The 12,457-nt window shown below is 46.1% G+C and overlaps 1 protein-coding gene across 2 annotated transcripts; it reads right to left on the bottom strand.

Moving 5' to 3' along the window:
• Positions 1-417: 417 nt before the first annotated feature.
• On the bottom strand, positions 418-12,437 carry CDCA2 (cell division cycle associated 2). 2 transcript variants are annotated; one of them, XM_041720542.2, is made up of 15 exons: positions 12,267-12,437; positions 9,713-10,285; positions 9,051-9,181; positions 8,314-8,455; positions 7,564-7,760; positions 7,242-7,320; positions 6,660-6,898; positions 6,007-6,094; positions 5,322-5,533; positions 4,860-4,938; positions 4,192-4,244; positions 3,442-3,579; positions 2,802-2,976; positions 2,164-2,375; positions 418-1,692 (listed from the first exon to the last, which is right to left on the bottom strand). In XM_041720542.2, the coding sequence occupies exons 2-15, from the start codon at positions 10,224-10,226 to the stop codon at positions 949-951; spliced, it is 3,003 nt and encodes a 1,000-aa protein (XP_041576476.2). In that variant the 5' UTR covers positions 10,227-10,285; positions 12,267-12,437; the 3' UTR covers positions 418-948. The 2 variants fall into 2 exon arrangements, with proteins under 2 accessions (XP_041576476.2, XP_030145542.4); XM_030289682.4 differs by having other exon boundaries at positions 6,660-6,871.
• Between the last annotated feature and the right edge of the window lie 20 nt (positions 12,438-12,457).

The raw sequence follows: 12,457 nt of genomic DNA, 5'->3' as shown, positions 1-12,457 counted from the left end.
ACATTCAGGCAACTGTTTTTGGAGGGATTTAAGACATGGAGATGTGGCACTTGGGGATGTGGTTTATGGGCCACAGGGCAGTGCTGGACTCTGATCTTAAAGCTCTTTTCCAACCCCAATGATTCTGTAACTCAAACAGCACTTAAATAGTGGAGTTTCTTTCAAGTTGCTTTAGGAATTCTTGTCTGGGGAGAAAGTGGTATAAAATTCCAACTGCTCTGGTTGCTTTCAAGCTCTATAAAAGCAGCCAAGTACATAAAGGATTTTATCCCACATCACTCAGGGATAAAAGCAGGTCACAGAAGGGACTGTGTTGGACACAAAGCCATTTCCTCCAGGCTGGCACGGGGACCTCTCTGGGCTGGAACACCTCAGGATGAAAAATGAAAGCAGCAGCAAAACCTGGAGCAGAGCACCTGCAGTCCTCACTCTTTATTCCACTGTTCCAAGCAGTAAAAAACAGGAAGGTGACAAGGGCCAGCAGGGGATGGGACACACACACACAGGGCTGGGAAGGGCTGGAAATGAAGCACAGCCTTCCTGGTGAGGAATGCTTCTCTCCCCTCAGCCAATTTCATGTGTCAGATGAATTTTATACAAATAAAGATCGAAAAGCTTTTTTTTTTTTATTTTAATGGCCAGCCTTTACATCAAAGAATCATTCATAAAGTCTAACACAAAATCTTACTCTAAGGAACTCCACTCTGCTCATGCCCAAAGTCAAACCCACATTTATCAGAGAGAATTTTTTAATTCTCTTCATTACCTGCCATAACTGTACCAAACCAATGCTCTGTCTGCCACACAGTTCAGATCTTCAAGCATTTTAGGCATCAAGACAAGGAAAATGAGTTCTAAGTTATACAGAAAATGAATAAGAAGGTGAGGAAATACAAGTGGGAAAGGAAACTGCACTTGAGACACAACACAAGGCTCTAAGAAGCACCTTCACTTCAGAAAATCAGAGATGCCTGAGACATCTTTCAATCTTAGCTCAAGAGTTTCTGCTGCTTTCAAGTGTTTTTGGTCACTCCTGTCCTTCCCACACATGAAATTTGTGCTTCTCCTTCTCTGGGTGGGAGCCCAGGGCATTTCTTGAGCTGTGGCTTCACAGAGGCTTCTCCTCCTCCACCTCCTGCCAGGAGCAGCAGCAAGAGGAGCAGAGTCCTCATTCTCCTTCCCTGGGGCTGGCCAGGGGAGGAGGTTTTGCTCCCTGTGGTGAATATTCTCAGCTCCTGCCAGGATGGATGTGCTGCTGCTTCTCCTGGCTTTGGGAGCAGCTGGGAGGGGAGGCTGCTTGGGAACCTCACTGGGAAGCTGAACCCATGCAAGTCCCTTATTTGCTGCATCCTTGCTCAGCCTCATGCTGCGCCTCACCCTGACCTCCTTCCCCTGGGGCACTGACAAAACTTCTTCCACGTTGTAAGAGCAAACTGCAAGTTCAGCCCCAGTTATTTCCAAGTTTTCAACAGGAGGGAGGTAGAAGGCACTGCTGCTTCTTCTTCTTCTCCTCCTTGCTGCATCATCTCTGACAGAATCCTTCTGAGGACACTTGGCTCTCTGGGCACCCTCCTGTACATCCTGTTGCTCCAGAATTTCCAGCCCACTTAGAAGATTTCCTTGTAATTCTTCCTTTTCTATCAAGGCACTGCTTTCTTTTGCTTCTTTTCCACATAGAATCTCTTTGCCTTGCTGTAAATAAACAGATGTATCAAAATCACCTTCAGCATCTGGCACAGCATTTGAAAACTGGGGAGATTAAAAAAACATATTGATTTTTTTTTTAAATATAGGCAAGAGGTAATCCATAAAAAACTGGTTTCAAACAGCTGAACTGGCTACTATTCTCCTTACCACGTGAGTCTCCAAAATCCCAACACCTGACAGAGAATCCTGCAGGCTGGAATCTGTTTCAGTGTGAGGCCAAACTTGGGTTCCTTGGGAAGCAGAGAATGCTGGAATGGCCAGGCTTGGAGCAGACCTTTAAGATCATCCCCCATTCCATTCCACCCCCTGCCATGGGCCCAGGCTGCTCAGAGGCTCAGCTGAGTTCTGAACACCCAACAGCTCCTTCCAAGGATGGCCTGCAGGCTGCCTGATTAACCCCTCCCAGGGATTTTCCCCCCAGCCACCCCTTCTGTGATCCCTCAGGGCAGCACCTACCTCAGGAGCAGTGCCAGGAGCAGGCTCCAGCCTCCCTGGCACCTCAGAGTCTCCGTGCCCAGAGCTGGTGGCTGCTGCCTCCTCCAGGAGCCCGGGGTTTGGGCACAGGGCAGCTGCAGGGAACCCCCTGGCACGTGTCCTCCCAGCCTGGGGCTCCTGGGCAGGGTCCCTGCAGGCACCCCTGCACTGGGGGTCACCCCAGCTGGCACCCCCTGAAGGAGAGCACAAAATCTTCTGTGATTACAAGAAAAGCTTCGTGGTGGTTTACTTCGTATAGGAATTATTTTACTTATTATACTTATTTATCTATATAAAAATAACCTTCTAAACAACCATTCCAGATGAACAGTGGGGAACAAACACAACAGAAAGCTCTGCACATCCCTTAACTCTTCATACCCACCTTAAAGACTAAGGAAAATAGCAGTACGCACAGTAAAGAGGTGGATTTTTTGTCAGATTTACACTGGAGTCCAACAAGAACTGAATTTATCAGTTGGATATTATTAATTTATTAGATCCTTCAGACTCTGCTATTACAGAAGCAATTAAAAGTAATTTTTTTTTGTTTGTTTGTTTAACTGTTGAAATAAAGGAACAGAAAGAGCAAAGCACAACAAAACTAAAACCCAAATTACCTGCAAAAAGTGCATCTGCCTTTGGTGAGTCTGGAGATGACACAGAAGAGAGAACCTCTGGAATTTCAGGGATAGGGCTGAGCAGGGGTTTCTTAGAAGCCATTTCTCTTTCCCCATACAAAGATTTCTTCACTTTTTTCTTTCTTCTTTTCCCATAGCTAGAGTGTTTTGTTTTCTGAAAAGATTGAGAGGGAGAATAAAGCACAGTGAAATTTTAATCATCCTCTATAATATTTTTCAATAAGTGACCCCATTACTGGATTTTGATGGATGACAACTGTTTCCCCTAAAAGGGAGGCTCCACTTCTTCTGCCAGCTACAGAATAATCTAGAAACTCAAAAGCAAAAAAGAATTACTTTTCTAACATGCAAGAACTTGGTAAGGGAAGAACCACAAACTCATTTGTTGGCCCTCAACTCTGAAAAGTGGCACACAAACACCTCTTTGGCCCTACAAGAATTCAATCCCTCAAGTCAGTAAGGAGAAAGGATGGGCCAGAAAATGCAGGAAAACAAGATAGGGATGAAGAAGAAAATATTGGCAGTGACAGGAACATCAAAATAATGCTGTAAGACACATGGAGAGAGAAATAAATAAAAATAAAAGTAGAATTCAGCAAGTGCAGTGGCTGGCACTCACCTGGGTCTTCTTGGGAGCAGTTGTGGTTGGATTCTTCTGTCTCTGAATCTTACTTCTTGGAATTTTAGTGTCTTTGTCATTCTCAGTGTTTGTGGCTCCTGAGCTGCTCCCATCAGTGCCCTGTGCCACGGCCCTGCACTGTTAAGGACAGGATTTGGGGTGGTTGGAGGCATCACAACCCACCAGAGTCCAACAGGCACAGGAATCAAATGGAATTAATCTCTTATCACCTCATTAGAGGTTGGCACAACTGGGAATTCAATATTAGAGACTATTTCCCACAGTGCAATCCAGTCCTTTTTGTATTAGAATGAAAATACAGTACATTTTCATCTTCAGTAATTTAAGAAAATGTGTTACTTTTTTATATTCTTCTATCTTTTGCCTTCCCCTCCCACCAGAGCTGTCCAACACTGAAGTCTGAAAGCACTTCTTGTACAATCAGTTCTGTGCCTTGAAATTCCAGCAACCAAAACATTTTGTCAGATTATTTGGAAGAGCTCCTGGAAAATTCAATGGAAATTGTCCATTTAAAGTATCAGGCTGTATTTTTAACAACTGGAAAATCACTTTTACTGAAAAGTCTCATTTTCATCAAGGTACTTACAAGAGGTATTTCCATATACCTGAATATAGATAATCCTCATATCTGAGGCTGGAAAAACTTTTTTAAGCATCAAGAGGGATAAAAGAACAATTCTGCCAGAAGTTCAAATAAACAAAATAAATTTAATCACCAAGGAAACTCACCCTCCTTTTAGTAGAAGAACAAGTTGTTATGTCAGGTTTGCCAGTCTCTACTACTATAAATGGGACAAAAAAAAAAGGATTTTTAATCACGTTCAACGCAAGTTAATCACATTTTAAGGAAATTACATAATTTCTGACATTATGCACTTCAGCCACTTTAGTCTTGAGCAGAAACTTAATCTTGAGGACTATCAAACATGGCAAGATAAAAATTCTATGTTGCTCTACAAAATAGAGGAAAATTCAACTTGGGAGGATTTGGTAACAATAATTAGAACATCCAAAGCTTTCAAAAAATAAATATGCACAACCCACTTTCAATTCTTTTGTTGTTTGGTTGCTGTTTAAAGTCATCAAAATTACAGTATCAGAATCAAGACTCTAAAAAAAGAAAATTACTTTAAGCAGTAAAATTTTCACAGAAAGATATGACAAGTTTAAATAAGATCCAGTTAGCCTAAAGCTCAGGTAAACACTGCAGCTACTGCAAGGAGCTTCAGAAGAAAACCTTTCAATTTAAATGCTAGCATTCAATTTTTAGTATTTTGAAATATATTTCCTGTGTTAAAAAAAAATACAAACAGAAAAATAAACCAAAAGCTTCAGCTCTCAATTTTCAGGTACTAAAAGATTTGTTATCTATTGATAAAAAGCCAAGTTGGAGTTACCTTTTGCCATTTCAACAGATGAAGGGGCTTCTGCAGCAACAGAACCTTCCAGGAACTCTGGGGGAGGCTCAACGCCTTCCTTCAGACAAAAAATTACATTTCTTAGCAATAAATTACAGCAGATATTTGATGGACCTTGTCCACCAGTGTTTGTAGACAAAGTGGTTTTGTTTTGTTTCCTTAAGAAAGCAACTTTGCTCCGTGTGGCAAAAAGAAACACAGTAGCAAAATATAAGAAAAAGTGAAGGGGAAAACACTTCAAGGTCCAGAAACCTTCTAAAACAGCTCTGCAGACCAAAGTGCTGTTCAGAATTCCTAAAAACTCAACTTCTCAGTGTGATTCTCTAACTCCAAGCAGACTCTACGTTTCTATTTCAGCAATTTCTTTGCAAAACCCAGCAGGCTGGGGGGGAAATGAAGCAAGAATTGATTATTGACAGGGAATAGAGACAATGAACTCACATCATCCAAACCAAAATCCAGGGGGGGCAAAGGCTCCTGGGAGAGGCTCAGCCTTGGCCCCGGGCTCTGCCCCAGGGGACGCCCTGGAGAGGCTCCTCTGCGTAAGGGGGTGTTGGCAGGAAGGCTTTGGTCAAAGATTTCAGGGCTCAGAACTTCCCCAAAAGTCACCTTTTTCTTCTTTGGTGTTTTGGAGTTCTGACTGTCAGTTGTCTCTGTTGGAATCAAATGGAACGAACAGTTGAGCAAAAGAGAACTGGCACTGAGCAGAGGTTTTGCAAGAGATTTAAATATCTCCTAAAAATCACCACCCAAACAATCAGCAAAACTACCAGGATTTGCACTCTGGGTTTATTAAAAAATCAAGTAAGAAACACACTAAAAATGATTACCTGTTCCCCAAGTTTCAGTTGAAAAATATAAAACTCCTTTAATAATCAGGAGTTCTATTCTGCTGCTCAAGGCTTTCTGAAGTTTTGGGGTGGGATTTTTTTTGATAGATTTTCCTTGGCAATCTTGTTTTCCATGTCATCAGCAGGATGCCACAAGGAGGTCATTCAGTGTGATTAATACCAATAACCAGACTTAGCAAAGAGGCAAAAACTTTATCAGCACAATATTTTACTTATTTAAAAAAGAAATAAAGCCAAGAGGTTTTTTTTTTAGTTCTTAGAAAAAGGAATCTGACCTGTTTGCAATGTTTCAAAGGCTTCTACAGAACTGGAGATTGCAGCAGATTTATCTTCTCCTCTGCCAATGGCACTGTTTAAGTATTCCTGTCAAATTTAAGATATACAGTTCAATAAAATTTAATTAAAATATTGTCCTCTAAGCAGCCTTTAATAATCAGTCATTTTGTTTGACCAAACCTCCTCGTTTGCTGCATGAATAAAACTCAAAAACATTCATTTCATGGAATCATGGAATGGTTCAGGTGGGAAGGGAGCTTAAAATGATCCAGTGCCAGCTCTGCCATGGGCAGGGACACCTCCCACTACCCCAGGGTTCTCCAAGCCCTGTCCAGCCAGGCCAGGGACACTGCCAGGGATGGGGCAGCCACAGCTCCTCTGGGAATTCCATCCCCCACCCCACCCTCCCAGGGAACAATTCCTTCCCAGTATCCCATCCAACCTGCCCTTTGTCAGTTTGAAGCCATTCCCTGTGTCCTGGCACTCCAGACTTTTGTAAAGTCTCAATTTTTCCTGTCACCCCTTCAGGTCCTGAAGGTGCAACGGGGTTCCACCTGATCCTCTCCCCACCACGAGAGCTCCAAGGATGACCAAGCAGCATCAAATCATTCCCAAACCATTCCCAAGCCACAGCAATCAGCCCCCAAAGCACCTTTATGCTCATCCTTGGTGCAAGCACTGAATCAGGCTCGGAGCTGAGGGGGAGCTCCCTGCCTGGGGTTCTCTTCAGGATGGGTCTCAGCAGGGAGCTGCTCTGGGAGAGGTCAGTGCCAGGGATGCTCCCAGGGGTTTGGTTTCCAGCCAGCACTGCCAGGCTCACATCTTCCACAGCATCAGCAGCACCTCCCTGCTCACACCTGGGAGCTGCAGGGCAAACACAGAGCTGTGACACTCAAGAGGTGAAGGAAAAGTGACAAAACTTTAGTACAAAAAACATGAGGATAAAAGCACACACATCTCCACAGATCCTGTGCAGAAACACCCCAGAAAAATCCACCACTGTGTAAATTTTGGCTCTTTTGGTGCCAAATATACATCTGCTATTTTCAGAAATTTATAGAACATACTAAAAAGAAGCACTGCACGAATAAATAGTTATATCGGGTTTCTACTGCATCCTAAATTGTAGACAAGATGACAAATGCCAGCTGAAACATTTCCTGACAAATATTCCAGTATTTTTATTTCCTAATGAGAGTTTAACAAAGATTATAACAGTGCTGAATCCTCTTACCATGGCCTGTTTCCAGAGTATCTCCAGTTACAACACTGTCCACGGATTTAACAGGATTTTGCTGCTCACAAACCCATACCTAAAGAAAGAGTTACAGGATTTTTACAACAGCACAAACTGAAGGGTTTTAATCCCACAGACAATAACTTCAGAGTTTTTTTCCATCATCCACAATTTCAGCTGAATTTATTTTTCCAAAACACCCAGGGAAATGCTTAGAATATACTTAATTAATTAAATGCTTAGCAGGATTAGACATGGCAAATGAAGAAATTGTCAGTTTTATTGTCTAACTTGGAGGTTTCTCCCCAGTTCAAAGCACCTTTGCAGCAGCAGGGTCAGTGACAGTCACAGCTTGGTGTGGGGACAAGATGCTACAGATCCTGAGCTCACTCCTGCTGCTCTTGCTCCCATTTGCTCTTAAATTTTCTTTCAAAGCAGCTCCTCTGTTGCCCAACATAAACTTTTCACTCCACTGCTCCAGGTTTGGCTCTTTTTTAGAAGGTGCTTTGTTCTGAGCTGCATCAAATAAAAATAAAACAGAACCCAAACAAATCACAAAGACAAACTTCAGGTTTTTCAATGAATCCTTTTTGTATTTCTTCATCAAGAGGTGCAGAAAGTCAGGAAATGTTCTAGGTAGGGAGAAGAACACGTTTTTTAGATCTACTTTGAAAACAACATTACCAACCTTCAAAACAAAATAATAGATTCTTTTCATATAAACGTTGTTAAGATCAGCAATAACAGAGAAGCAAAATGAAAACCATACTCTGTTTCACAGAAAAAAAAGTGCAAAACCATTAATGCTCAGTGAGAAATCCATCAAAGAGAACAAATCTAGGAACTAAAACTCCGGAAAGAGACCCAAAAATATGAGTTTTTAGAGAAACCACTAATCAGGGTGCATGAAGATGTTTTAAACAAACACAAAACCGAGCACGAAAACTTGTGCCAAACCTTAGAAAGGAAGATATTTTGTTTTATAAGTATTTCTGGTTACACACTTCTAGCCTAAGGGAAGAGCTGACATTTAAGGTGAATAACTGATCAGGATATTTAATCAACTTACAGGAACCTCCTTCCCGGGCAGGCTCCCCCAGGTGTGAGGGCCCAGCCTCTGCCTCAGCTTCCTGCAGGGATTCAAAGGAGGCTTGGAAAGCATCGATCTTGTCCTTCAGCGACCTCACATTTGCAGGTTTAAAAGGACTGATCTGCCAAAACAAAATTAATCCCATCAGGCATTCCTTCCCTCACCGTTTGAGCTTTAATGTTTTGTGTTTGCACTTTGACATAAAATATAAAGAATCTAGCATTTCATCTGGCTGCAATTATATCTGTACAGTAAAAAATAAGGAAAAAAAAGGACTTTACTCAGAAATCTGGTACATTTTATTGCATTTAATCTGTTCCTCTAGTCTAGAATTTGCTTTCTGACAGCCCAGGATAGTTCAAGTTATGGACAAATCTGATTAACCAAGTCACTCATGCTTGAAATTGACTTCACTTGGAAACAGCAACAATTTAATTACCCAAAAACCAAGTGCAGCAAGCACAGGAAAGTAACAAAAAATAAAATTTATCAGCAAGCTCAACATGGAGAAGAAATTCCAGCCTCTCTGCAGTGCAAACAAAACCTGGAACATTCCCTTGTCCTGAAATCAGGTGAGCAAGGGACAACAGCAAATTACTGCCATGGTTATTCCTTTTGCTGGATTCTTCCCAAGACTCAGCTCCCCTTCTCCCAGCACTAGGTGGTTCCTGGGGGGAATGCAAGCTCCCCATCAGGAATTTGGGAAGGACTCTCACCTGGGTGAAAGCTTCTGTCTGTCTGCTGCTCCTGTGCTGGGCCAGGTACCGGATCAGAGTGTTGTTTTCTGGTGATCCCCTCAATCCAATGGTTGATCTTCTCCTAAATTTCAGTGAAGCTGGGGAAGGCCCTGAAAAGGGGACGAGAGGTGAAAAAGAAAAACAGAGCACAAAACCACAAAAATGTTTTGTAATACCCAAAGCTTTAAAATGGTATTTTAATCTTTTTTAAGGTTGATTAATGCTACTTATTCTAAGGTATAAAATTACCTGCTCAGCCCAAGAAACCTCCCTGAGCACATCAAATAATCAGGAATCAAGTCTGCCTTTTAGCTTTTCAATTGTTTGTTAGTGTGTACCAACACTTGCAGAATTTGTCTTGCATCTCCCTTGTGAAACTCAAGACACTTCATTAACTGAAGAGAGATACACAGGGAGCATTTAACTGTGTAGGATATGCCCAGTGCAGTTAAATGGCATAATTATGTTGTCTGTGGGATGTCCTATAGAGATGCTGCAACAACAACCTCTCAGAGAGTGCACATCCAAACTCTGATCACCTGAACCTGCCCTAAATTAGAGCCTTTGGAACAAGGTTGGACTCAAGGAGCTGGAGAAACCTCTCTGAGCAGGACAAAAGTCATCTGTCACCCCAGCCTTACCCGTGGGTCGTGTTCCAAAACCTTCCTGAGCGATGCCAAACTCAGCACTTAGCACAGCAGCAAAATCAGCAGGTTTTTTCCTCTGTTCAGACAGTCCAAAATCAGGCTTTCCTTCCACTTGGTCCCTCTCAGGAGTGGAGAGGTCGTTTCCCGAGGGGGCAGCTGGGCTGCTGGACAAATCCTCCTTGGTGTGCAAAGGCACGGGGGGCTCAGTGAGCACATCCCCCCCCAGTGCCCCAGAGCAGCCCCCGGGGAGCTGCCAGCCCACATCATCCCCCTGGGGCCGGCACAAGTTCTCCTCGGGGCCTCTGGGGCATTTCCAGGCACGTTTTGGTGACCTTGTCTGCTTCCCACCACTGAAATTCTCCTTCTGGGATGGTCTGATGACTTTGGCCTTGGTCGCTTTGCAGCTCTTCTGGGCTCTTGATGGAGGTAAAGAGGTCTCTTCCTTCTGTTCAGGACAGCCACTCTCATTTTCTTTAACTTTCAGGGGAGTTTTAGATCCTCTGAACATTGTTTGGAATTTATTTGAAAGAACATCCACTCAGCCTTTGCTGCTGTAATTACAGATTCCTATTAAAAAGAAAATAAAAAACTTATTACTTACTAAAAGCAAGAGCTCCCTACCATGCTTAAGCTTCTCACAAATCCACATTTTTCCTGGACAAGGTGTTTAATAGTGGGGTGGGAAGGGAAATTTATCCCCTAAAACCTACAGGGAAAGGACACAAGGTGCAGGGAGCAGAAAGAAAAAGATAGAGCAATAAAAACCTGCATTATAAACGTGAACAGGAGTGGCAAAGGGTAAGGAGCCACAAGGCTGTGATTTCACTCTGTTAAACTCCACATGAATATAAAATATGTGTATAATATACAATAATCACAATTACACTGCAACTGTTTTGCTCCAAGTGTTACAATAAATATCAGCAGTTTCATACTACTTTTAATAGCACTAATTAGTAGCAGCAGAAAGAGAATGCAAGTCTTAGAAAGAAATCAGCAGAAGAAACAACACTAGTAATAAATATTTTTTTTAACTACCATTAGCTTCTAAGTAGAAACTTTAAAAAGACTGGTTTTTTTTTGAAGTTCGTTTCTTGAAGTGAATGATGCACAACTCAATAACGTGACTCTGAAACTTCGCTTCTGCAAACACGTGCACTTTTAGCAACAAAATTACCAAAATTAATCCGCTTTACAACGCCTGGGCAATATTTTCTTTTTTATTCTTTCTTTTTCTGCTCTTAGACCCCGGCAGAGCCAATGGCCACAGTCACGACCACCAGCCGAGGAGGGGAAAACATCGAGCCCGGGGCTGGCCCGGTCTGTACCGCCCCGTGGGCTCGGGCACTCACAGCCCGCAACCCGGGAGCGCACCCCGAGCATCCCCCGGGAGCGCACCGCCGGTACCCCCGGGAGCGCATCCCGAGCATCCCCCGGGAGCGCATCCCGAGTATCCCCCGGGAGCGCACCCCGAGCATCCCCCGGGAGCGCACCCCGAGTATCCCCCGGGAGCGCATCCCGAGCATCCCCCGGGAGCGCATCCCGAGCATCCCCCGGGAGCGGCGCCCCCCGAGTATCCCCCGGGAGCGCATCCCGAGCATCCCCCGGGAGCGCATCCCGAGCATCCCCCGGGAGCGCACCCCGAGCATCCCCCGGGAGCGGCGCACCCCGAGCATCCCCCGGGAGCGCACCCCGAGCATCCCCCGGGAGCGCATCCCGAATATCCCCCGGGAGCGCACCCCGAGCATCCCCCGGGAGCGCATCCCGAGCATCCCCCGGGAGCGGCGCATCCCGAGCATCCCCCGGGAGCGCATCCCGAGCATCCCCCGGGAGCGCATCCCGAGCATCCCCCGGGAGCGCATCCCGAGCATCCCCCGGGAGCGCACCCCGAGCATCCCCCGGGAGCGCATCCCGAATATCCCCCGGGAGCGCACCCCGAGCATCCCCCGGGAGCGCATCCCGAGTATCCCCCGGGAGCGCATCCCGAGCATCCCCCGGGAGCAGCGCATCCCGAGCATCCCCCGGGAGCGCATCCCGAGCATCCCCCGGGAGCGCATCCCGAGCATCCCCCGGGAGCGGCGCACCCCGAGCATCCCCCGGGAGCGGCGCATCCCGAGCATCCCGGGAGCGCACCCCCGGTAATCCCGGAGCGCACCCCGGGTATCTCCATGTACCCCCGGGAATCCCGGAGCGCACCCCGAGCATCCCCCGGGAGCGCACCGCCGGTACCCCCGGGAATCCCGGAGCGCACCCCGAGTATCCCCCGGGAGCGCACCGCCGGTACCCCCGGGATTCCCGGAGCGCACCCCGGGTATCTCGGTGTCCCCCCGGGACCCCCCGTGCCCCCCCGAGCTCTCGGGGTCCCGTTCCGCCCCGAGCCGCCCTCACCTCAGCCCCACACGCCCGTCCCGCCTCACGCTTTCAAACCGCGCCACGCCCCTGCGGATCCCTCCGCGCCCCCGCCCCTCCGCCCACCCCAGCGCCCGCCGCAGCCAGCCCGGCTCCGGTAGCACCGTGAGGAGGACGGATCACGGAGGCGACCCCTCACCGCTGCTCTGCTCCGGGGGTCCGCGGGGCTGGCTGGGACAGGGAGGACTCTTTGAGCCGGCGGAGGGATCGCGGGCCGTTGATCGCAGCACCGCTGTGATAGGAGAGGAAGAAATAAACCGATTAAATGAATTCATTCAACGGCCCGCGCGCACGTGACGGACGACAACCAATCACAGAGGAACTATGCAA

The sequence above is a fragment of the Taeniopygia guttata genome, chromosome 22, assembly GCF_048771995.1.
Source record: "Taeniopygia guttata chromosome 22, bTaeGut7.mat, whole genome shotgun sequence".
In the NCBI taxonomy this organism is placed as follows: Eukaryota; Metazoa; Chordata; class Aves; order Passeriformes; family Estrildidae; genus Taeniopygia; species Taeniopygia guttata.
The sequence above is the reverse complement of the archived record's forward strand: the minus strand, read 5'-3'. Positions and strand labels throughout refer to the sequence as shown.

Bases quoted from the DNA above. Each gene is read 5' to 3' on its own strand.
- CDCA2 (XM_041720542.2), bottom strand. From the start codon at position 10,226: ATGTTCAGAGGATCTAAAACTCCCCTGAAAGTTAAAGAAAATGAGAGT. The intron at 7,761-8,313 runs GTAAGTTGATTA...TATTTGATGCAG, and splicing joins TGCCCGGGAAGGAGGTTCCT to CTCAGAACAAAGCACCTTCT. The intron at 4,245-4,859 runs GTAACTCCAACT...TCCCATTTATAG, and splicing joins ATCTGTTGAAATGGCAAAAG to TAGTAGAGACTGGCAAACCT.